At 39.2% G+C, this 25,876-nt stretch overlaps 1 protein-coding gene across 3 annotated transcripts in view; it reads left to right on the top strand.

The window, feature by feature from the left end:
- Nucleotides 1-25,876, top strand: part of SMARCC1 (SWI/SNF related, matrix associated, actin dependent regulator of chromatin subfamily c member 1) — a 93,510-nt gene that overhangs the window by 11,807 nt on the left and 55,827 nt on the right. For 2 of the 3 annotated variants that reach the window (XM_061366133.1, XM_061366120.1), the window contains exons 2-13: nucleotides 3,454-3,573; nucleotides 8,944-9,029; nucleotides 10,356-10,382; nucleotides 12,602-12,683; nucleotides 13,747-13,839; nucleotides 16,845-16,914; nucleotides 18,160-18,229; nucleotides 19,827-19,902; nucleotides 21,718-21,843; nucleotides 22,552-22,670; nucleotides 24,334-24,458; nucleotides 25,221-25,280. In XM_061366133.1, coding sequence (XP_061222117.1) covers nucleotides 3,454-3,573; nucleotides 8,944-9,029; nucleotides 10,356-10,382; nucleotides 12,602-12,683; nucleotides 13,747-13,839; nucleotides 16,845-16,914; nucleotides 18,160-18,229; nucleotides 19,827-19,902; nucleotides 21,718-21,843; nucleotides 22,552-22,670; nucleotides 24,334-24,458; nucleotides 25,221-25,280 — 1,054 coding nt within the window. The remainder of the gene's footprint in view (nucleotides 1-3,453; nucleotides 3,574-8,943; nucleotides 9,030-10,355; nucleotides 10,383-12,601; nucleotides 12,684-13,746; nucleotides 13,840-16,844; nucleotides 16,915-18,159; nucleotides 18,230-19,826; nucleotides 19,903-21,717; nucleotides 21,844-22,551; nucleotides 22,671-24,333; nucleotides 24,459-25,220; nucleotides 25,281-25,876) is intronic. The other variant, XM_061366128.1, reaches the window with a different exon arrangement.

Here is a 25,876-nt window from a genome sequence, read left to right as displayed (position 1 = left end):
ATTTCAGTCCTCTGATAGCCACTGCTTGCCGATAAAATGATCTCACTGATTTTGCTGCTTTAAAGATCCATTTTTATGATCTCTCATTAGTGTGCAGAAGTGATTGTGAGGAGTCCTCTGTGTTTCCTTTTGAAGGTGTTTTTTTTTCCCCTTAGGGGGAGCCTCAGGCAAAGTGATGAGTTTCATGTAAAAAAAACAAACCACCAAAACCAACTTACAAGGTAGTGGCAGTGCAAAACAGAAACAGGGGTTCCTCGTGTATTCTTCCTTTCTGATAGCTTCTAGTTGCTGGTGCCTCCTGCAAGAGGTAAAAACAGGTCTGCAGGCACAGGAATAAGTGCCTGAAAAATTTCACATGTCTAAGAATACACTTTCCAAGGTATAATCTTATGTAAAATGGTTGGAGTTTTATCCCAGAGGAAAACACTTGGGGGGGGGGGGGAACTACATTAAGTCAATAAAATAATAGCACCTCTTCTGAATTCTTTCACTTTTAACTGAGGTTGCAGTCTGGGTGTTCAAAGTCACCAGGAATTTAGAGCAGGTGGTGTTTGTTCACAAGTGACAAAGAAACCTTACTAGAAAATCCTAAACCTTTACTATTTTGTCACTGATTTTCATTTTCTGCTTTTGCTGGCTTTGTGTGAAGAGTAAGGTTCTTCTGGTTAGCTTTATTATGCATTGCCTTGCCATGGTTTATTGGATGCTCAAGCTAGGAGCTGAGAGAACCGTAACTAGAGGGTTGTGCTGAAAGCAGTTCTGTTCTCTGTGCCCTGAAGAAGCTGTGGGTTTAAGTACGCTGTGTGGGCTGATAGGTGGATTAATGAAATTCCAAGGTTTTGGATTGGTAATTGAGTTTTTGTTTTGTTTTATGTGATGGCTGTAAGTACAGAATTGCCTTATACTTCTGTTTTGCTGTTAGCAGGAGCCATCAATGCTTGTTCTCTTGTTGTATTTTATGCATGTTTCTGGTACTTTATTAATTTAAGATATTGTGTTGAATTTAGTGGGAAAAGCTTTAAGTCTTTTAACGTGTACAAGTAAAGGCAAATGTGGCAATACATAGCTTTTCCTCCATTAAATGAGTTACAAGGGTTATGAGGGGTTTTCCTCTATTCATTGTTGCCGAAATAAAGACTAGCTTCAGAGAAGATATGCAAAAGCAATTTTCCATTTTTTTATCTTTTTTTTTTTTTTTTTAAATCTTGTGGAATGTGCCTCCCATGCAAAACTAAAGGTTTGCTGTTGCAGTGTACTCTTTCACTGGGCAAAAAAAATTACACCTTTCCAGATACGTATTTAGAGAAAGCATTACTGTGAGGTCAGTAGACAGTCTTAAATAGCTGGGCTTAAGCGGGAACCAGTGGTTTTGCTTTTGGAGCATGTGTAACAGGTATGGCATGTGAATGTGTTCAAGACCAAAGCTGTCTCATTAATAGAAATAGGATTACTTAATATGAAGTCTGGCGCTTGGTCTGCTATGCTTTTGTTTTCACATTTGTGTGAAACGTAAATCTGTAGTTTGGCAGAGAACTGTTTTGCCTTTACCTTTTAATTTAGTTTTGAGTGCATTCTAATTGGCATAACTGAGCTAAAAGCTCAAAGTTTTATTCAGACTTTCATAAGGTAGTGGTGATGCCGATTCTGAATGTGCAAAATGATGGGAGATTCACTACATGTGTGCACATCCTGGGTGTGATAACCACTTTTAAGCTATACAAAAAACCAACATGAGAAATCTTGTATTAACAGATACAAAAATACACAGCAGTATGTGCACATTGGTAATCATCCTTAGTTTAGCAACCCTTAGGACAATGATAAAAAGGGTTCTGGCAAAGTTAGCGGTAGGATTTAAGTATGATTCCATGCCTCCCTGGTGGAGAATTTTAGCACTGGTAACAAAGGCAGAGAATGGCACCTTCCTGCTGAGCTGCAGCACCTGGTGAGTTAATGCAGAGGCTGGGAGGGATTTTTTAGGGAAGCTGCTGGGTTAGTGGGAGCATCTGAGCGAGTCATGCTCCATTTTACCGATCCTGTCTGAAACTGGTAATTCCAGCAAAAGATGGCCTGAACTGCTCTGGTGAATTCAGCTGCAGCATCCAGAGCTTCTAGTCCAAAAGTTATAAAGAGAGTAGATGCTAGCTGGGAGGAGTCTGAGGGTCGAGAGGGTTTTTAAATGCCTAGGAACATAAGTGTTTTAACTGAGTTCTAACAGGAATAAAGACTGCTGCTGCTGCTTCGTATCTCTGTGGTAGCTGGTGAGAATTGATAGGAGTTACTAATTGGACAAAATTGCCACAATTGCCTGCTTTTCCTCCCTAGGAGAGTGGAAAGTGCTAAAATAAAAATGCAGCTTTGGAAAGTAAACCTTTTGTTCTTTATAGGCTGATATTTCTATGTTAGGTTTTGTGCATAGGGCAGGACACCTGAAGAGCCTTAAAGGTATTTTTATCCCGTGAGGTGTAGAGATTTAATTTCTCTACTATTTGTCTCTTAACAAGTGCTGAAGGAACTTGCATCTTGAGATGGTCAGGTGTCATCAAATTCTAATGGAAAAGTGTAATATGTTTGACTGCGTAGATGGTGCTTTGGAAAGCTTAGTTAGATCTGCCTGCTATTTAAGACCACTGCTTTATACTTTTGAGGGTTCTGCCACTCAAAAAAAAATAAATAAGGGGCTTTAGAAGAATCTGATTTGAGGGTAGAGCCAAAGTTTTATGGCTCAGAGTGTTAGCGAGGTAAGCTACTGGGGTAGCGGATATTGTTCCATATTCTAGGTGAACAAGTAATGTTTCTTCTACTGGAATTTTTCTGGCAGGGTGAGGTGATTACAGCCAGTATGTGAATACAGTTATATTAAGAGTAATAAAAACTCAGCAGCCGTGGAATGATTTTTTTTATATTCCATGTTGTGATTTCCCTCTTATATATATATGTGTGTATCTGTATGTGTTTTGTTAGAAGTACAACCTTGGGAAGAGCTTAAGTTGTCACAAAGCGTTGCAAATGTAGTTATCCAGATCGGGCTTTTTCTTTGTACATGACATGCTGTATAGTACCAAATGGATGCTTTAAGGATTAATGTATTAGTTGATTACGGAAGGAGCTTCTAAAGTTGCTGTAGAGAGCTTTGTATATGTGTGGGCCAGAGTTAGTCTGTTTCTTTATTAGGAACTACAAATCAGATTGAAGTAGTTAATCTCTACCTGTATAACAGCTCTGGCTGTGGTGAGCTGATGATGATTTACAGATACATGCTATATTTCAAGACTAAAGCTAGAAAAATGTGTTTGCTACTCCTTCTGTGTATGCACACCCATTTCCCAGCCATGCAGTGACCCTTAAACCTTTAAACTGTGCCGTGCAACTGTTAAAGTCTGGAGAATTAGTAAACCAGTCTTCCATGTTTTGTTATCCTTTATCCTAAGTGTGGGGTTTTTTGTCTTTCAGTATGTTCAAGCAGATGCTCCTACCAATAAAACACTGGCTGGCCTGGTGGTGCAGCTGCTGCAATTCCAGGAAGATGCCTTTGGAAAACATGTCACCAATCCTGCCTTCACAAAGCTTCCTGTGAGTATTTGGGTTAACCCACTGCTGTTACTGCAGCATATTTTGTTCTTCCTCCTGTACTGGGGCTGCTGCTTGCTTCCAGGTGATGGGGAGATCGGTGCTTTGTCTGAGGCTTTGGTCGATGCATCCTCTGAAAGGGATGAAATATCCTGCTCCATAAAAACAGATTTTCAGTGTAAACTAGCTGATTTTCCTTACATTTGGAAATGATTTCCTGAATACTGTGGAAATGTTTTAATTTGTACTAAATGTAAGCTTGTAAATGTTAAGTAAAATCTGTTTGGACTGATGAATCGTAGACTGACTGAATAATACATGCTTCCCAAAGCAAACAGGTTTCTGTTGGGCGTTTCTAGTGACTAAACTTCAAACTGAAACACAGAGGAATGGCTTTATGGTATTCTCTAGTAGCACACTGTTACCTAATTAGTCTGGGACAGTTTTCTAGTCACTCAGGATATTGGTATGCAGAAACATTTCTACAGGTTGCTTATTTAAAATTCAAACTTGGTGCATCGTTAGCAGCTCTACCCCAGTGATGGTGGTCAAAGATCAGTCCCATTGTGCTTAGAACTGTGCCAACCACCGAAATAATTTTGGCCACTTGAGCGTGAAGCATAAACAACTGATAGCGGGAAGAGGGATGCAGCACATGGTAAGGGCAAACTAACAAAGGGATTTCAGTTGTGAAGGACAGGGACTGCAGCATGGTGTAAAGCGCCCAGCTGGCTGATTCAGGGTAGGTTTTGTGGTCCAAGACAACTGTTGTGTGTGTAAGCGTTGCGGACGTCAGCAGGATGGTCTTTACTTATTTTTGGCTACAGAATGCTTACTGGGAATCTAAGGTGCAATCTAGGGTTCTCTTTAGATGAACGTACTAAGTTGGAAATACCTGTAACTGATAACAACATAATAAATTGAAGTTGTTCTGAAACCTGTTGAAAATACTTGTTTCTTCTTTGGTTCATCACTTACAGAATAATGTATTTTATTGTATTATGGTGTAGGTTTTGTGGTTTTGGCGGTTTTTTTAAATGTTTTATTTATCTAAGTACTGCAAGGAATGTGAATTTGTGTGTGTTCTTCAGGAGAGGGTTTTCAAACTTATGGGGTAAATTCACTGAAGTCACTAAGGTGATGAAACTTAGGACTTGGTGCTTAGGAACACTCAGAAGCACCATGAGATGCTGTTAAAATGTAGTTCACCATCTCTTCCATTCTGCTTACTGGATACCTCAGGGGTAATGAAAAGCTTTAGGGACAGAGGTGAACATTGTGGTGCTTTGTTTTGATATGGCAGTGTAGACCATAAAACTACCTGTGTTCAACAAGTCGATAAACCATTTGAGCGCTCTCAAGTGTTAAATCAATTTATCTTATCTTAAAAATGGGTCATAAAGATTTCAGTGGCATTGTAAATATGTTGTTCCTGTGTTTAACTATTCTTACTGTTTTGAAGGTCTAATCTGATCAAATTTGCTCAGCTTAAGTTTACAGCAGTTGGAACTCTGTTCTCAATTATGTCTGACGAGACAGCTCATCAGGATGTCTTCCTTTGTATTGTTTTTAGGAGAAAATGCAGTATGTACTCTCAAGACAAGGTTAGCATTCATTTTGTTCAGACATGTAATTCAAGGTGCTGGTTCAGGCTGCGAAGGAGGCTCTGTTATTCACCGTATCACTTTGAAGACATGCTGCATGCTTTAGTTTTACAGGATTTTGTCTGACTGGGGAAGAGAGGTAGAGCGAAGGGATGTCTTTAACTGACATTGTTAACGTCCAAAAGTAATTGAAAAGCTATTGCAGGCTTCCAGAGAAAAGAAACCAAATGAAGCTACAAAAGGTTAAATAACCTCTTGAACTAAAGTTCAAACATTTTACTCGGTGCCTTGAGTGGATGCAGTAGACCTTGCATTTGAGAGAGGGTTGTTAATTCTGTGTTTAAGCTCCTGCTCTTGGCAAGGGGTCCATACAGAACAGGGTTTATTAATAGATATGGATTAAATGAAGGACTGTTCATTTGCATCAAGACATGCTTAACTTCCGTGCATGTCTTCTCATTATTGCATTTAAATACATTTTGTCTAACCTTAATGATGCTCACAAAATAAAAAGCTGGGTAATCTTAAAGGCAATTTTGCATGTTTCGAATAAAGGTTATAGTAAGGTACTAACTCTTACAATAGCTAATTGTAAAATTGTTCCTTGGTTCTATGGTTTTGGGTACAAATGTGAAAGGAGTCTGATTTATTGACAGCTGCATCTCTTCTGTGAAGTAGGTTTTGTCTAGTTGCTAAAAGCAGTTTCCTTTTATGCAAGTAACAACCACTACAGTTTAATGAGAGGGTCTTGCTAGTGTCTGCTGACACTTTGAAAAAGTGATTTATGTCTAAGAGATGTGTATCGTGGTTTTCATGGTTAAGTTTTGGCTGAACTTCCTGGGTACGGTCATAAAATCCTGACTTGCCAGAGTGGCTTCAGTTTCTTGTGCTGCTACGGATGCCAGGGATCACCGAACCATATGCCAGCCTGTGGGACCTGCCAGAATTCTCCTAGGAATGTAGACAGGTGGGGCCTTGTCACTGAAAGATTTATGTGGGCTGCTGATGGGAAGCTTGATAAAGGTGATGCTACAGCAGCAAGCCCTGAACTTTTGAAGTAGGGCCTGTTGGGTAGATGGGGCTGTTTGCCAAAATACAGATGGACTTTGCTGTGGTCATTTCACTCAGTTGTGTGAAGTGTGTGGCATGTCAGCAAAAAGGGAAAGGTCAATTCTGGATGACCATATATATGTTGGACAGCTGGAGGTAAGTAAAAGTGACTTGCATACTGGTATTGTCAGTGGGCCTTCTTTTTTCATGTTGAGATTTTGGTTTTCTTTTTAGAGCAGCTAGTATTTGCTTATGTGTTTGTAAACCAAAGCTTGTATTCTCAGAGCCAAGTCTTATGGCAATAAAATCATTCAGTGTGTTAAAACATTTTGGTTTAGTTAAAGCTTCTGATCAGAGACTTCTTCATGCATAGATGACTTCAGTTTCCTGAGAACAGCTCTGAAACGTATGCAGCCTGTAAAACTGGCAACTGCTTGTATGGCAGCTCTGAGCTCTCTTTATTATTTTCAGTGCACAGCAGGGCTCTAAGCAGATGGTGGACCAGGAGCAGTTCTGTTCTGGTTGAATGCTTATGAAGGATCTTTTTTATGTTGTTCTTGGACACTGGTGGATTTGATATCACACAGAACTGCTTTGCTTTCCATTAGCTAAGGAAGGCAATGTTTCGTTTAGATCCCATGCTAGCATTTTAGCTGCCTGCCTGCAGGTTGAGTTTAAAATGCTTGTCAGCAGTGCAAAGACTGTAATTTGATGTTTATTCTGTGTTAGGAAATATTCCTGAGGTGTAATATAAAATATTTTCTTTAAAGAAAATTACCTGTTCTGGTCTAAAAAGTAAGAAGCAAGATCAGAAACATTTCTTATGCAGAAAAACTACTAGGAAGTCTCTGGTTTGTGCAGTGTCTCCAACATTGTGCTTTCTCTAGTTCCAGAAGAAAGCAGCCTACAGAAAGCTGCTGGTAACTGCAGACAGTCATTAAACACCTCCCCAAGTTCTGTTTTGTGAATTGTACAAGTTTATTTTTACTGGGAAATGCAGTATAGACCAGTCTTGGTCTGTATGCGTAGTATGCATATGGAAAGATAGGTTTAATTTGCTATTCCAGTAAATAGTTGGGTATCTTGCACTGGATGGAGCAACATCAGAAGAGCTCAGCCTCAGGAGTGCCCCTTGACATGGGCATTGTACGCTTCTGGTGGGTCTGGGAGATGTGGGGCTGAGCTTCTGTAGGTGGGTCCTTCCTTGTCGATGCCAGGGGATGCAGACTTCATAGAATCCTAGAATGGTCTGTGTTGGAAGGGATCTTGAAGACCATCTAGTTCCAAACTCTCTGCACTGGAAGCTGCTGTAAGATCTCCTTGGAGCCTTCTCTGCTCAGATTGAACAAGCCCAGCTCTCTCAACCTGTCTCCATAGCAGAGGTGCTCAGCTCTCAGAGCATCTTTGTGGTATATTTAAAGTCCTGATCCTGTGTAAAAGTTGCCAAAAGCAGCTTGATGCTGTTGTCAATAGAAAGAAGTGTTCAGAGTAAGTCTCACTTGAGTGCATGTTTGTAAAGGAATTTTTGCATCTTGCAAGAACTTAAAAACAAACAAACCACTTTTTTGTGGTTTAGTCAAATTGACTTACCAGTCGTATCGGATAACAGTCTGTTACTGTAAAGAGAAGGCCTGGAGGACAGAAACAGAGTTTTCATTTGTTCTGTTATCACATCATGTGTTGCTTTCTTTATCCATGGTTAATTATCAATGCTGTTGCACACTTTTCTTCCTGTTCCAAGCCTGATAAGGTGCACCTCATACGTGTCAGTACTCTGCAGATGATGGTTGAAATAGATCATGGTGTTGCCTTTCTCTGGTGCTGGCTTCAGCTGAGCTGTCCGGTTGTCATCAGTTTTGAAGATGACTCTGACAGCACCTTACTTTTCCTGAGCACATGCAAACATCCTGACCAGAAATATTGTAAAACAGCAGAGATAATTAATTCTAAATTAAAATTTTATCAGAGAACTGTTCCTTTCTGTGTAGGAAACAGTCCTGCTTCTTTAATAACCTTTTAGAGAAAGGCCTTGGTGGGACTTGGTAGAGGTTTTCGGTCTTCTCGTGCTCCTGTCTGAATTGCAGTTCTTGAATTTGGAGAATGTGTTTATGAGTACATGACTCGGCTGTACTCTGCTAAAACTGGTAGTGAAGAATTGAGTTGGATTTAGTCTTTTAGGGCAGATCTGCATGGTGACCTTCTCAGATTTTCACAAACAACTTTTTGTTGTGGTAGAGGAGGAGGGATAGGAAGGGGGAGCTTTAGGAGGCGTACTGACTGTGGAACTGGGTTTTTAGATGTTCATTACTAATGATTGGGTTTGGTTTACTTAATACACATGAGGAGCTTCTTAACTGTTACCTCTGATTTTAGGTTTAATTGACTATGAAATGCATGTTCAAAGAGTAGTTTGGGTTTCTGTTTTACAGCTGTACAAGGAATTTTGTGCAAGCTACTTGCATAAGGGAGGGCTCAGATCTTTCAAATAGGTCAGGTTCTGCTTGCAAACATGAAGAATTCTACTTAAACCAAATGGATTTAATCTTCTCAAAACATTCTTAAAAGAGAATGTAAAATTCCAGAAGGGATTAATTTAAAAATTAAAACCATGCATTTGATAAGTTAGATGCCTTAACCTCAGCTAACAAGTATGTATTTGTTTAAAATAATTACTTAAAAGTCAATGTCACTGTGTTTTCACTTTTCTGTTGGGTTCTAGGCAAAGTGCTTCATGGATTTCAAAGCTGGAGGTACATTATGCCACATTCTTGGTGCTGCTTACAAATTTAAGAATGAACAGGGCTGGTAAGTTTTTAGTTTTGATTTATACACTTTTTGCATGAATTAAGCACATGAAATGCCTATGCAAACTACTTAAAAGTTTAGTACTTTCTGGAGGATTGGGTGGGCAAGGGAGTTGGAGACGGGAAGAGGAAATTTTTTTCTTGTTTTGCTGATGGTAGTTTTTTTGAGACACCCACACAGACTTCTAAATTTAAAGATAAGTTGTCCAAGTTTAAGGTCTTGAGCCTGTAGACTGGGAGTTAATTATAAGCTTCAGGCTTTTTTCTTGGCCGGTTACCTGCTGTATGACTCGCCAAGTTAACCAGTATCATAGAATCACTGTTTCCCATCTATAAGATGTAAGTCTGTTACTGGATTGAGTGTAGAGTTTAGTTATAATAGGAAAACATGAAGCACTGCATAGACACTAATAAATCATAAGTTTTCCATTGCTCATCAACCTCCATACATGCGGAGTGTAAGTTGTTAGAGACACTGCCCACGTAGTGATTGGCACCAGCATTAAAACTATTCATGTGGCATCCCAGTAGTGTTTTGACCTGTGTGTTTCTAAGTTATAATCCTCTTTCCAAGACAGCAGTAGCATAAATTACTGTATTTGAGAACACTGGAAAAAGCGTGAGGATGAAAAGTCAATAAATAAAAGCAAGCAGAGATTGCTCTTGCACATACATTTAAATAGTTTCTGATTTGAGGCTGTGCAGACAACAGCATTCCTGGAATTGACTCTGTTTCTGTTACAAGAACAAATTAAAAGGCAAAAATGAAGTGGTTGGTTGTTTTTAGGAGCTATTTATACACTTTATCAGCTAAATGGTTTCTGAGGTGGGTGTATCAGAAAGCTGGTATGAGTATGCTGCTCTCAGGGTTTTTCTTACTCCAGTATTGCAAGCACTTAAGACGTGATGCAGGTTTGTCATATTCTGTGTGGCGTATCTTTCAGGCATGTCTTGCTGCCTCTTTGCCTTAAGATAAAGGAGTTAAATGGCTCCTACTTTATGAGTATTTCTTTTTTTCCCCCAACAGATTTAGTTTTCAGTTGTTGAAATTTGTCAGCAAAACTCGTATATGATTGCCTCCTCTCTTCTCACTCTCTTGCCAATTCCTCGAAACTAGTGTGGGTAGTGTCTTGTGTTTGTGCATGTGGGATGTAGAGGGAAGTGATACTTGAATTTAACTCTGAAGATCAGACTTAGAGCTTGGAATGTATCCTTCACTGACTCAACCAAATAATATGTGGTGTTTTGCCTGAAATATGATTTTTTTTTTTTAATGGTATGCATTGTCGCTCTTGCTTAACCTGTTTGTGAATGATCTGTCTTATAGGAGAAGTACCTTTCCTCGTCATAATAGGTATGTCTGAAAAATGCACTTACCCAGTGCAGCTGGACATACCTTGTCTATCACCGCAATTCAAGTAGTTGTTTGCTAAAACCTGTCAGAGGGTATCAGTTAAACTAAGGATAGGAAAAATTTGTGCTACTATTTTATCTAAATGGGCAACTAAAAAAATGTGAGATTTCTTAGTGTATTTGTGTGCTTCTCTTAAATTACGGGTTTCAAAAGGCAGGAATCTGGGAACATATATAGCATTCACTGAATACATAATGCAGATTTTAGGCAACCAAACGTAAGAATTTTGTTCAGACTTCCATGCCTTAAGTGTTTTCGTTTCATAGGGACTGAAGTCTTTATTAAGTGTCTAGGTTAGTTTGTGTTTATTAAGCATTTATATTCCTTCCTTGAAACCATTACCTTTGATGAGCATGTCTTGAATACAGACTATGAAGCTGTCAGTAGCTGAATTCTGGAAAAGTGACTCTTAAAATCCAATGTGTTACATGTGTAAAATACCTCATTAAATTGTGTTGTGCAGGGAACTGCCTGACTTTTCAATGACTGGCAATGTAAACTTTTCAGCATGCGCAACTCTATTTAAAGAGGTCATAACTTTAATTTAAAATTGAAAGATACAAAGGTATTATCTTCAACTTGTCTGTTGTGTCCCTAGTGTGGAGAGCCTGTGATGATGACTGTTGGCATAGAAACTGTCATTCACTAATAGTGACTATTTCTAGTGCTGCTCAACATGGCAGCATACTTAACACAGTGCCACCTGTGTGGGCAGCTTCTTTGTGAAAATGCTATAGACCCTCAAGTGAATAAAAACATGGTGATCCCACCTGAAGCGTCTTTAACTGAGTAGTGTTACAATGGTGTGATGCCATCCTTGTGTGGTAATGGGTTTTGCGATAAAACTTAGTCTTGCTTTGGTTTACCTTCATTGCATATTTTTAAACTTTAAAAATTGATTTGATGTGTTACTGGAAACAAGTATGTGTTTAAAAGAAACTCAGTAGATATGGGCACTGGAATAAATTCTTCTATTTTTAAGTTGGAGTGTTAACTAAAAGCATATCAGTCACTGCATGGTAATTACGTGCATGGCTTTTTCACTCTGTTAAGTGTACTGGATATTTATTATATGCTGAAATCCCTTCTGCTGGTATTGCCACTGCTGAACACCAGCTCCACACTCCAGCTAAGAGTCTTTTCAGACTCTAGGAACAACTCTTTCCAAAACTTGAGAGGTACAGAAGTGCACCAGAAAGTGTTTTACATCTGAGAGTCAACAATCTGTTTATTTAAACATATCATGCTTTGTAAAAAGCTGAATTCTTAAGGGCCAGGCATCTGTTTCAGAGGCTCCTACAGTGCCCTGGCCTGTGTGATACTGCCAAGACAGACACCTGTGGGTGCTGAGCTTGGCGAGGGACTGGTGTTAGTGCTGTTATTGTCCTAGATGCTTTTGAGTTGGTTCATCCATGATTTCTGAACATGTGTATTGCTCAAGTGCATACAGCAGAATGTTTTTTGGGGGGCTCTTGTGCCTCTTCCCAGTAGAAAGTCTCAGATTTTGTGTTATCTCCCCCATTTCTGATAGACAGTTAAATCTGCATTGTTATTTCAAGAAATTTGATTACTTTGTCACTGAAGCAGCAAACTTTAAAATATCAGAGTCCAATAAAGAAGATGATGAAGTGTTGACATGGATTATTAGCTACCTGTGTGTTGGGTGTGGGGTGGCTTGTTCTCAAATAGATAAGGAGTTTAGAAAATACCAGGCAGACAAATTGCTGTGTTTTTCCTGGATTAGAATCTGGGACTGGTGGATGGGTGCAACTAGAAGGAAGAGAAACGTGAGAGCTTGTTCATGAATTTTCTCATCTAGTTGTTGAAATCCATTGTGAGCATTTGATTATCTCTGTTTAATTATCCTTTGTGACTGTAGTGGAATGCACGACCCTGCTACAGGGTTTTGTTGGACAATGTCAACCTTCATTTTTCCCTACACATTTCACAAATCAGTTGCATTTTGTTGATTTGGTTCATTGTGATTTTTCTTGCTTGTGGGGGCTGCCAAGTGAAGCAAAAATATTTGTGATTGTGCTTTAAGTGTTCTTACATAGCTACCATGATACACTTGTTTTTTTATGTGGAACATGAAAGATTCTTGACTACTGAGTGGAGGAGAGTTGAATTTAATACTTTTGAATAATTTTCCTTAACAGGCGGAGGTTTGACCTGCAGAATCCATCCCGAATGGATCGAAACGTGGAGATGTTTATGAACATTGAGAAAACACTAGTGCAGGCAAGAAACTCATACATAAAACTGCTCTCCTGGGAAGGGATTCACTAGTTTTTATGTGCCTTAGTTGTGACCCACTGAAGAATTTCATCCTGGATTTCTGTAGGAATGTTATACTCCCTCTCCCACCCATTTTAGTCACAATTCCATGTAATCACTTGAAAACTTCAGAATGTTTTCATTGATGTTCTTCAGATATGTACTGGGTGAGAACCACCTCTTTGTAAGGTAGGAGAAAGCATCCTGAGTGCCTCTGGCTTCCTGTGAAAGCAGCACCCTTAGGATTGAGTAACTATTTCTGTATATACCCATTCAGTTGTTGACTTTCTTGAGACTCAGCTTTATACAGGTGTCTTTTTTCCGGTTAGGGTACATTTTAGATGGTGTCACTTGCTATATTTTTTTTTTTTTTTCAAACTCTAAACCCAGGCTTAGTGCATAATATCAAGATGTAATTTGCAGGTGCATATAATAAATAGAAATGGGAGGAAGGACAGCAAAAAGAAACAGTCTTATGATAAAACTATTGCCATTGTATGGTGGTTTCAATACCTAATAGAGTACATAATTAAAATTCAAAATGAAATTAACATATACCTGTTGATATTGTAGAAATGGATGAATCTGCATTTTGGTGATAGGGGACAGATTGAGACTTGAAAGTTGACACACAGGGAACTTAAATTCCTACTCAAGTGAAGTCTCCTAGAGCCTGTCAGAAATTATTTGAAAACAAAGACATCATTTGCATTAAAAATGTTACAAAAGCAGGAACATGAGAACAGCTGTACTGGGTCAGATTCCCTTTGTCTGCAATGATGTCTTTGTTAGAGCTAACAGCAGGTCTGTGGAGACCGGAAAGAAATCACGATGGGACGTTGGCAAGGAGGAAGAGGAAAGAGTGCTATCAGAAGGGTTTCTGGAGCTCCTTTTAGTATGCCATATCAGAAACTGACACATATTCCTTTTGAGCTCTTTCAAGCATTGGTGATCTTAATAGGAATTTTTTGTAATTGTCCCAGGTGGCCAACTAATTTCTTATTTGACTTCCTATTCTCTCCACTAGAACAACTGTCTGAGCAGACCAACCATCTACCTCATTCCAGATATAGAATTGAAGTTGGCTAATAAATTGAAGGATATTGTCAAACGTCACCAGGTAAATGTTAAATAGTGTATCTCAAAGAATGTATTTTGGCAGTTGCAAGGTAAAATGTATTTGCCTAACCTCAATATATCAGTTACATCTGGAATCTGTCGGACAACACAGGGCAGCAGCAGCAAATCACTTAAGACCGAAAGTTCACAGTTTCTAAAATGCAAGTAGTAGTTATCCTCACAAGGAGATTGAATCCTAACTCTGTTCTTAAGTAAATCTGAAATTGCTGTTGAAGTGAAAAGTACTTACGTCATCTCTGAGTTGGCTGCAGGCCTGAACTGATTTAATGCTCAGTACCTGTTCATACAAAGCAGAAGCTCGCTGATTGTCCAGACCTGAGGCCAAAGAAGGTAGTGTGTAATACAGCTGTTCTGGATCTGTGGGGACAGCATAAGGAAGCTTTGATCTGAACATGATTGCTACCTTTTTCACTTTATTTTACTTGGTCTTTTTTTCTTGCTTGTGCTGAAAAGAGCACGAGCAACAGCAGTCTCTTCCTTGTTAGGGAGTCAGCATATTACTAAGAGTGTCAAGCATCGTGCTATTGTAGTTTATTAAACTAAATGATGAGCTGAGTAAGATTAACAGTTTCTTCTGTTAAAAACAGTCTTCACTTGTCTTGAGAGAAATATCCAGGAATGTGAACTTGAGATGGTCCGATAGCCTTTTGTGTTATGGCAGTACACAGAATAAACTTTCTTTTCCAGATTAAATGTTTATCCTGTGTTGTGATTATGAGCCGTCATCTCAATTTCAGTTGCATAATTTTTCACAAATTAATCAGATGAATCAGGATGTTTGCTATTGCTTAAATTAGGAGTTAATGATTGTTTTCCTTTCATGAAGGGATTCTATAGTGAATTTAAAGCATACTATATCCACAAATTATTTAAGGGACATTTAAAGCAGGTGGTTTTGTCTCTAAAGGGATGTGAAGAACTGCAAACAGAATTTATCCCTAATTTTAGGCTTTGGGCTTTCTTCCTTTGCCCTGCTTCTGAATTTTCATCTTATATTTGTGTTGCTGCCTGTGCTTGCTCACTATTTTTATTATTACTATGTTTTTTTCACCCTGCTGTTATCTTTTTTCTACCCTATGCCTGGTACTTGTAGCTCCCTCCTCCCTGTTATTTCCAGGTCTTCACTGCTCTGACTGCAGCCTGTGCAGAGACTTGCATCTCTTGTCCCAGCACAGTGCTGGTGTGATCTCTGGCTCATAAAAAGAGATGTTAGTGAGATATTTGTTCTCTCTGCTGCTGAAGGTGCTGCTACTGTTTCTGATTTTCTTTTACTGATTAAGTGTTAAGAATTCTTCTGAGAAGAGCCAGAACAATAAATTAGGAACTTTAAAGCAGGTAATGAGTGAGATAATAGCCTTTATATCTGTGGGCCTCAGGAGAAGTGTTTTGTCCTGTTATGTCTCTAGCTTCTAGTCACATTCAGTTTAGCAGAGGCAGGGAATAAATCTTAACAGCTTACATCTTTCAGAAAGCTGTTTCAGTGCAAAGCTATCCCTCCCTTTGTTTTCAGTCAAGATAGCATCTAAGAGACTTCATCTATTGTGTACTGGGTTTTTAAAAGCTCTGTAGGAAATAGATGAAACTTACTGATCTGATTCACAAAGCTGGATGAGAGCATCTTTAGCTCATGGGGGATGAAAGGAGAATTTCCCTTACTGTTCCTAAAACACTTTGCAGGTGGTTCTTCACTCATTCCTTTCCTTTTGAACACTTCTAAATTCTTACTTTACAGCCTTCTTCCTGTTGCTCAGACCACCTCCTCTCCTTTTACCCAGTTCTGTGAACTCTTGTTGGTGTGGGAACTCTTGCCCTTTAGCCCCTGATACTGGAGTAGTCTCCAAATATTGCTACTGTAATGCAATGCATCTTCATGGTTTTTTTGATTTTTTTTTTTTTTTAATTTTCCTCCTTTTGTGCTCTCTGCTGAATAAATTGTTTGCATATTGTTGGCTGTAACCTATCCCATGGGCTCTTCAGTCCTTTAAATAAATCCGTCAAGTATGTGTGGAATGTAAATTTTGAATAACATTTTCACATAAACTATTCCAAAACATAGTTCCTCTGCAAAGAGCCGGCAGACTGTGAACTTCTGCTGTCCTTGGAAATTACTCTTTACACAGGGAGTCTGGAGGTGTGTCTGCAGCATGTGGGAGAATCCTTAGTTCTCCTTGTAAGGAAAGGTCAAGGTTTTCTTGACTGGTCACACTGTTCAGTTATTTAACAGATACTGTATAGCAGAAGGTTTTTTTTGCATGGTGATGTAGATCCAACGGGATATAATTGTGGCCTGCATCCATATGTAGAGAAATTACTTTACACTTTTGTTGTGGCATTAACATACATACACATGAGAAGTACATCTGTTGCTTCTCATATGTCAAGAAAATGACAGCAAGAAGAAAAAGCATTCTTGTGGTTGAGTATTTGGCAATCAGTGGTATCATGTTGGTGTATTTCTGATTTATTCTCTATGTTCTATGGCTTAGGAGGCTTTTTTAAAGAACGGGTGTTTAATCTGTCTCTTGACATACAGCCTTCCTCAGATCCTAGGGTGGTTCTATTCAAGGCAGCCATTCCTAGCTAAGTTTTTCATATACTTTATGTACATTGTCATATTTAGAAATTGTTTTGAACCAAAATGTGTACTTAGTGGAAAAAAGTTTCAGATGCTTTTTTACAAAATATTTACCAATAAGTTTATAGGAACTGATAGTCAAACAATTTGCAGTGAGAACTGGGGCAGATGGAGCTAGGGGGAGGAAGGATTTGAGAAGAAAGCAAGAGATGACAGTAGTTTGGTGGCAGTCTCAGAGTAACTGCCTTTTTCTGTCATTTTTTAGAGGTGGTATTCACTGTAGTTGCATTCAAGTTAGCTGTGAGTACTTCTGGGCTGCATGGGATGTGAGTAAAAAGAAGCAGCCAAGAAGTTTGGAGAAATTTGAAGTTTCCAATGCTGCTTCTTCTTCTTTTCCCCCTTTCCCACAGGGAACAGTAACTGAAGAGAAATCGAAGGCTACCCACCATGTTTATCCAAGTCCTACCTCAATGGATGATGGTAAAGTTGCTTTTTAATTTTTAAGTGGAATTAGCCTTGTGACTAAATTCTGTTAGCAGTTACAAGAACTTTTGCACACAGTATGTTTCTAGCCTGCTCCTGAGAACCATTTGGGAGATATTTCTAGGATTAACAACTCCAAGAAAATTACTCTGTCCTGCGTCTAACTACTGGGTGTAACAGTTATATTTTTAATGGATGCAACTTCTTCAGATTAAGGTGTGTAGCACTGACTGCTCTTCAGTGATTGCATGGAAAATTGAGATGTTAACTTGCAGGCTGAAGGAGAGAAAAGCTAAGGGTCTGAAAGAACTTAAAAAAGAAAATAACAGATTAAAATTAAAAGGAAGCACAGTGAAAGTAGGGGGTTTAAAACTAACATTTCTATTATTTTTATTTTATTGCTTCCATGGTAGCCCCCAGTGCATAAGTGTGGGTCAGAATATTGAGTGGAACACGATCAGGAATCAGCTAGATATGAGAAAGGTAGATGCTAAAGTAAGTGAGAATTAATACAGTAACACTTAGACCTGATAAAGGAAGATTGTGGGGGTTTTATAGTGCAGTCTCCTATATGAAGTACATAGGTTCCTCAAAAGCAATTTAACAGCTGCACCTTTCAGTAAATAACAAAAAATTGCTCTTTATTTTTTCTATCTGAAATGCATTTAATTTTCTAGCGAGTCATTGCTGTTGGAGTCTGAGCTTCACCGGCATAAATCTGATTTTTCTGATATCCCCTGGCATCTTACGGCCACTAGATGGAAGTATTCACTTCTCTATAGGAACCATTAGATTTTACAAACACAGGTAGGGATAGGACAATGGGGAATGGCTTAACTGACAGAGGGCAGATTTAGATGAGATTTGAGGAGGCAACTCTTCTGGGTGAGGGTGGTGAGACCCTGACACAGGTTGCCCGGAGGAACTGTATCTGCCCCATCGCTGTATGTGTTGTAACAATTCTGAGCATCAAAATTAGTAATATAACATACTCCTCAAAGTTAGCATCCAGGTTACTAATGCGACATCTGTCATGCATGCAGAGCGCTTGCATGTTTAGACATAGTAAAGGTAATGCAGGCAAGTGTATTAGTTCAGGCCACGCTGTTGTAATTGTTCTACAGTAGACTTCTACCAAAGATGGTTACAATAACTTTACTATTACTGGCTATGGGAAAGCAAAATAGTGTGTAATGTGCTTTACAATCTGAATCTGATGCTAGATCTCTTTCTCCTTTGCAGATGAATGGTTGAGACCTGTGATGAAAAAGGATAAGCAGGTTCTGGTACACTGGGGCTTTTTTCCAGACAGGTAAAGTGGGGGAAGCAAGCAGACCCCAAATTTTACTTAAGTTTTTGTTGGAAAAGTCTTGATTAAAACTTGCAAATAGTCAAATCTGTGTCCTCAAGCAAGCTGTGCCTTTAGCTTACTGAGCCTTACCTCTGCTGAATGCAGTGCTCTGTGGTTAATGGTAGTGAGCCCACATGGGGAGTGTCAAGCTGTGTGGACTTCAACTTTGATCTTTCCTTGATCTGCAGAACATGACAGCCTCAGACCCATCTTCAGACTAGCTCGTCTAAAAATTTGACTAAATATACAGTACTGCATTCCTCTTGTTTTGATTCTGAATTCTTCTACATCACCTCTGATATTATGAGACAAGGAGTGGTTGTCTTACAGAGTATAACGATGCAGTAATTTAGTCTTGCTACCATTTATCTCAATGTCCAAAGTTTGAAAAGACTACTTGTTGTCTTATAATCAGTTTGTGATACTGGCAGATGGTGAAGGTTAGGAAAAGAGAGTATTTTCCTGCAGAGCCATTGGTAAGGTTGCAAATTGAACCAGACTTTTAAAGGGTAGAGTGAGCCTTTCCTTAAAGTTGGTAAGACTTTAAAGCCAAAAGAGTTAACTAATCTCACCTAGTTAGGCTTCCGTGGATGGAGAGGTTTCACTCCTTAGGTTGCCTTTAGTCAAGTACAAGTGACTGGTGAAAGCACGTATTTGAGAAAGCTGTCCTGTGGTGCTAGTTGATGTTAAAAGGTAGTATACGTACAGTTAGTAACTTAAATGTATTTGTAATGACTGGTTTCTGAGTTCGGGTTATGGAAAACCTCATCTGGTTGATAACCTGGCATTGACTTCTATTTAAATAACTTTTCCAGGTGTCATGGTTTCACCCCACCCAGACAGGTGGTGAAACCACGACACCAGGGTACTAAAATCTGCCCTGATGTCCATGCACAGAATTCTCAGGAGCCGTATGCATATTTCTGTGGAAGAGTGCAAACAGTCACACTTAAACTTCTTCCTTCATACAGATGAAAAACCTTTAAATATTTCTGTTCATATCGTATCAGTAGTTAAGTTTCTGTTGGCTGGGTGTATATGTAATTACAAATCTCATTATGAAGATGAGGAATGCTACATACATATCTTTTCTTGCACATGATGTATCCCAGTTGCTCAGTGCATGCTTTGTGTAGATTATAAAATATTATGGCTTTTGCTGCTTCTGAGTGTAGTTTCTTAGTATTTATGAAGAGGTTTTTGAGGGAATAGCCTGTGGAAAAGTGAATGTAAATAATAAATTGTTTCTACAGTGGTAGGATTGGAGAAGATGTATACATATTTCTTCTAGGAATCCAGTAGCTCTTGCTTTGAACTCATAAGAACAGAAACAAGTTAATTAACTTAATGCCAGGGTTTGACAGGTGACTCAGAAACTGCATTTATACCCCTGAATCTAGAGAGTAGATTTGCAATTCTAAGATGGAGGTGACTTTTAAAATCAGAAAGCTAAAAATGTGCACATCCCATAATGGCTGAATAAATATTCCTGCTGATGATCTCTCTGGATGAACAGCCCAAGGGACCAATCTTATTTTCACTTGCCTCCTCTCATTAGCTATGACACTTGGGTTCATGCCAATGAAATAGATGCTGAAATCGAGGATCCTCCAATTCCTGAAAAGCCATGGAAGGTAAGTCTCTCGTAAAACAGTTTCCCAGAGTTACTGTATTGGTACAGCTCATGCTCAGGTGCTGCTAGATAGATGTTTTGATGTGCTGCTGAGTAACAATGGCTGTATTTCCATATATATGGAAAAGCAGAAGAATATGACTAGAGCCTAAATGAAAATGCCTAAAACATTTATCTGGGGAAGAATGCTGTTGGGGGAAAAAAATACCCAAAAACTGTGAGTGAAAAGGACAGATTGATGCATCCCTGATAGTGCCAAAATTACCATTTTGGCCTGGCTTGAGGTGTTTTACATTAAAGTTAAGTCCTTCCTTTACTGCCAAAGTGTTGCCATTTCTGGGATGAAATCTGACAGCTCGTTGGAAGACATCGTGGCCTTATATAATGTTTAATGAGAGGAAGCGGGGAAAATACCATGCTTCTGCTATGGGGACAGACTGAGAGAGCTGGGGTTGTTCAACCTGGAGAAGAGAAGGCTCCAAGGGGACCTCAGAGCAGCTGCCAGTACTTAAAGGGGCTGACAGGAAATCTGGAGATGGGCTTTTGCCAAGGGCAGGTGGAGACAGGACAAGGGGGAATGGCTTTAAACTGACAGAGGGGAGATTGAGATGGGATCTGAGGAAGAAGTTCTTCCCTGTGAGGGTGGTGAGGCCCTGGCACAGGTTGCCCAGAGAAGCTGTGGCTGCCTCATCCCTGGCAGTGTCCAAGGCCAGGTTGGACAGGGGCTTGGAGCAACTTGGTCTAGTGGAAGGTGTCCCTGCCCCTGGCAGGGGGTTGGAACTGAATGAGCTTTAAGTCCCTTCCAACCCAAACCACTTTTTTGACTCTATGAATCCCTGAGGGTCGTATCTCCCCCTTTTTTATGGAAAGGTTCAATTTAATGGGAACTCTGTGCTTAACTGATACAATGCTGCAAAAAGTCAGTGCTTATCACTCTGTTGAATATGTAAGCAATCAAACCAACATCCAAGGCCTTATTTAGGTTCTCTAATCAGTTTTGTTTTTGTCGAGGAATGGTTTGCCTTTCTGATGTATTTCATTACAAAAGAAGAATAAAGAGCATTTAAAATCAGTCAGCAGTAACTACTACTTTATGCTATTATTGGACTTAATCCTGTGTGCATTTCACATGTTCGGTCTGTATGCTGTTGATCTGAACAGCAGAGTTAGAGCAGCTTTGGTCAGAAAATAACTTGTCTACTCAAGCACGACTTCAAGTAGTTGCCTGTAAATAACTGAAACTCATGGTTTTTGTGTATAAATGTTACTATACGTAGTAAGATACAAAAGCTTCTATAAATGATGGATTATAGAATTCATAAAGCTCATTATAAATTACAGAATTCTAAAGCTCAAGAATTTATTTTCAGCTGTGTAAACTAGAACTTTTTTTGAAGATGGGTATTTAAGTCAGTCTTTTGATTTGTCAATCTTTTCTTTCCAAGATATGGCCAACTCTGCCTAATTATTTTGGTCTTTGTGGCGCATCTGCTACGGTAATCTGTATATTTGGAAGATTTTGAGGATAATTTTCAGCATCCAGAGTATGCTTTTAATGCAGAGCTGTTGTCCTAGCTGTAAGAACTGACCTCACACTTCAGAGGGCTTAAAAATGACTGAGGGGCAGACATTGCATTCGGCATAGTTACAGTCATGTTCATCCTTTTTGTATGTTATGTGTAAAAGCACTGCAAAATTTTTGGTTCTTCAGACCTTGATATCAAAGCTGCAAGTATTAATCCAGTGAGGTCAGTTGTGGCGTTACTTTTTCAAAACACAGTGGCATATTAATATGTTCTTCTGTTCTATTCTTTAGGTTCATGCCAAGTGGATTTTGGACACAGATGTATTCAATGAATGGATGAATGAAGAGGATTATGAAGTAGATGAGAACAGGAAATCAGTGAGTTTTCGACAGAGAATCTCCATGAAAAATGAAGAGGTAGGTGGTTCTCTGCTTAATGGGTGACTGTCTCTGCATAACTCAAAATTTTGGGACTTGAAGTTGCTGAACTTAAGCTGTCTGAAAAGTTTAAGTTGCCTGTGATAACATAATCTAGTTTAACTTTCTTCTGACATAGTTCCTTGATTCAGAAATGTAAGCGTGCACTTTAATCCTCACCACCACCACCCTCCCTGAGGATGGTAAGAGGTGGGACTTGCTCTGTGTTTTCTCATAAATGAAGCCAGGGTGTGTTAAACTGCAGCTGTTCATATTTGATTTCCAAATTCTCTAAATTCTGTTTAATTTTCGTGTCCCTCACGGTGTAGGAAGTTAGTTAGGACTCTGAAAACATGTTCATTCAACCTTCGTGTCAGGCCACTCGCTGGGAAATCTCTCCTGTTGAATATATTGAACAAGTTGTGCATACGCTTTTGAATCTTGTTTTATTTTAAAAATCACACTTAAGTACAAAGCCACTGAAATCATACTTCTTAAGTACAAAGCCATTGCATCTTCTGGGGGATAGCTGTACAAAATTAAGGGGTTTTCACATTGACAGTTGGAAGTACTCTGGAGCAAAATGTGGTATGTGTTGTGGTATTACGGCTTTTAGCTTCTCTGTTGTAGGACATACTAAGAAAGAGTGTAGCCTACAGCATTTCAGTAACTGTTATATTTGGGATCACCTAATCACTTCTCTAACAGCCTGTCCGTAGTCCGGAGAGGAGAGACAGAAAAGCAGCAGCAAGTACAAGGAAGAGAAAGCATTCTCCTTCTCCACCCCCCACTCCTGTGGAGTCGAGAAAAAAGACAGGGAAGAAAGGGTGAGTGTCCAAGTCCTGTAACTTGATGCAATTTTTCTTGATAAATTGTTCTACACAGGGATCTCTGTCCCCTGTCACTTGGCTCTCCTTAGTTTACAGTGGAATAATTGTTTCTACAACAGACTTGAGTGATATTGCTTGTGCACTACATGTAATTTCTTTAAGCTTCTGTAGAAATGTATTACCTGCAGGTGGAGGAGATTATAGTGCAAGTTGGTTTATCTCTATCAGTGACAGGGTTCATTGTTGCACCAAGAGTAAAATTTACAAAATGAAAAGTTGCTCAGCTGGTTCTTAAATAACTCAAAGTAGTTCTGTTAGTGCAATCATGCAGTACATGTGTACTTCTTGAAATACAGCTCCATAAATCACTGCATTTAATTGAGGAATTGTATCTGCATAGCAGGTATTTTAAAGTCCACTTCTCAAATGCAACTTTAACAGAGTAACATTTGTGGCCTACAGCTTAGGGTTTTTTTCCAGTGCTATTTTGATCTCTTGACCAAAAAAAAGTGTCATTATTATATCCAAATAAAAGCTTGTTTGTGAGGGTTTATGTATGTATATGGACAGGAGCACTTTTGAGCTAAACATTCAGGTCTTGTTTAACAGACCTGTTAGGCTCTGATAAGACAAATCTAGAAATCTATCATTTGATGTGAGAAAAAAATGACTTGATAATCTGAATTACTTTTTTGTTCCAAATGTAAAGTCTGAGTTAGATTCTGCAAGGAGAGGTTTGGGTGATTCTGCTTTTGTTCCCAAAATGGCTTTTTTGGTACACAGACTTGATCGTACAAGCTAGCCTCTTTCATCAAATCAAGGCACTGTGCCTTGAAATGGTCTGTCACCTCTTCTGTGCAGCAGATGCCCTTATTGCAACTTTTAAAAGAATAAATTGCTCCCATATGGAGACAGGCTGAGAAAGTTGGGGCTGTTCAGCTGTTCAGCCTGGAGAAGAGAAGGCTGTATGGAGACCTCATAGCAGCCTTCCAGTATGTGAAGGGGGGCTGGGGAGGGACTCTTCATTAGGGACTGTAGTGACAGTACAAGGGGTAATGGGTTCAAACTTAAACAGGGGAAGTTTAGATTGTGTATAAGGAGGAAATTCTTTCCTGTTAGGGTGGTGAGGCACTGGAATAGGTTGCCCAGGGAGGTTGTGAATGCTCCATCCCTGGCAGTGTTCAAGGCCAGGTTGGACGAGGTGTTGGGTGACATGGTTTAGTGTGATGTGTCCGTGCCCATGGCAGGGGGGTTGGAACTTGATGATCTTAAGGTCCTTTCCAGCCCTAACTATTCTATGATTCTATTCTATGATTCTATGAAATGTAAGTGAATCACTGGGTTGGAATCAAGATTTCTGTACAATGGTGGTCTCCGGTCTTGAAACAATCGAAAATAGCTTTGCTGTTTTTTTTTTAACAAAAAAAAAAAAAAAACAAAACAAACCAACACCAAAAACACAAAAAAAAAAATCAAACCTTACTTCATTTTGTTAATGTGCAGAGTATTTTTCATCAACTCCACCAGCACCACTCCTGCAGTGTTGATGGTTTCCTAAGTGTTTTGACCCAGTCATTTAATCCTGATACCTGAAGAACAATGTCAAGATGAGAATATCTGACAGTTGCAGTTGGAAAAATATTTGTTTGATCTGTTTTAGACAAGCAGCCTTATATGGAAAAAGGAGAGGGCAGAAAGAAGAAGATGAGCAAGAAGATCTTACAAAGGACATGGAGGATCCCACACCAGTACCTAATATAGAAGAAGTGGTACTTCCCAAAAATGGTAAAATATGCATACACTGGATTCTTTGAATGTTAAGACAATTGCTTAAACTGCACTGAAAAATACACACGTTTTGTGAAATCTTTGAAATACTTGTGGCTGTAGGGCCAGGTGATCTATGCCTGTCTGTGTAGTCAGGGAATTGAATGTGATATCTGAGAAGGATAGCAGATTCACCTTCTTTTTGGTTTTGGAAATACATCTACAAAAATCCGCTTAAACGGTTAGCTTCACCAATTTTAGGATGACTTTCACACACTTCTACAGAGTTTGTTTTGTGGGGTGGAACTTTCTGGAAGGAAACATTTGTATGCCAGACACTCCAGATAAGCAGCACATTAAATGAGAGGAAACTCTAGCAATGTGCCAAATGCATTCAGTTATTAATCCTTTTCAGAAAAGTGCTGATCTGTGCAATACCTCTTAAGTAAAGATAAATCTGAAAAATAATTACTTTTACCAAGTCCTTGGCACCAGACTGTTTTGGGTGTCACATCATTTGTGGTTTTTTACCTGGTTTGGACTTGCATGTGAGAACTGTTGTATAATGCGCATGAATAGAAGCTGGTTTGTGTTCAGATGTGAAATTCCAGAGAAATCAAACAAATACTCTGTTGTACTCAACCTGCACAGATGAACTCTTTTGAACTGCAAAGATCCGACCAGCAAAACTGTTAATTGATAGGATAGTAAAAGCATGCTAGACTTTGGTAATTTTATCTTGTGTGGTTATTCATCAGAGTTTCAATCTTGCTTTTGTAGTGAACCCAAAGAAAGACAGTGAAAACACGCCTGTGAAAGGAGGAACAGTAGCAGACCTTGGTAAAACAAACGCACCACCCTCCAGCACCCCATTCCCTAGGTTTTATAATAAAGTCCTGCTTGCAGGCCAACAGAGGAAATAATTTACATCTCTCAATTTTAAACAAATCTCTAATTCTACTATTTTACTGAATTAATTCAGTTTTCAGATGTATTTCAAGTTGAAACGTATTTATTCTTTCGCTTGCAAGGCTGTTCCCTTGTAGGCACTTTTCTTAATATGACACATAAGCGCTTTCCTGGCAGAATTTTTCTTACTGGGAGTCAAGGTGAATCACAGGTTCCCTGAGTTTTGCTAAGCCTTTGACAGAAGAGGTATGAACTAGTGTCCTGTATCCTACTAAACAAGGTCTAGGTCACTGGGGAAGGCGGTAATTAGGTACGGATTCCTAAGTCTGGAAAAATTCTAATTATCGTTCCTCTGTATTCTTATCTGTTCTCTTGTCTTGGATAGTTGAGTGCCTGCATAAGGGTGAGATTGCCTTAATGATGTGTGGGTCTTCTTTGCTTTCCTCCTCACTTCCCTTCCAAACCAAATGAAATACTCTTTCCAATTAAGCAACTGCATTGCTAGAAAGGCTTGTGAGCAGTCAACT

This window comes from Neopsephotus bourkii, unplaced genomic scaffold, assembly GCF_033783945.1.
Source record: "Neopsephotus bourkii isolate Nb327-2 ecotype Australia unplaced genomic scaffold, CSIRO-AGI_Nbou_v1 NB_122, whole genome shotgun sequence".
In the NCBI taxonomy this organism is placed as follows: Eukaryota; Metazoa; Chordata; class Aves; order Psittaciformes; family Psittacidae; genus Neopsephotus; species Neopsephotus bourkii.
The sequence above is the reverse complement of the archived record's forward strand: the minus strand, read 5'-3'. Positions and strand labels throughout refer to the sequence as shown.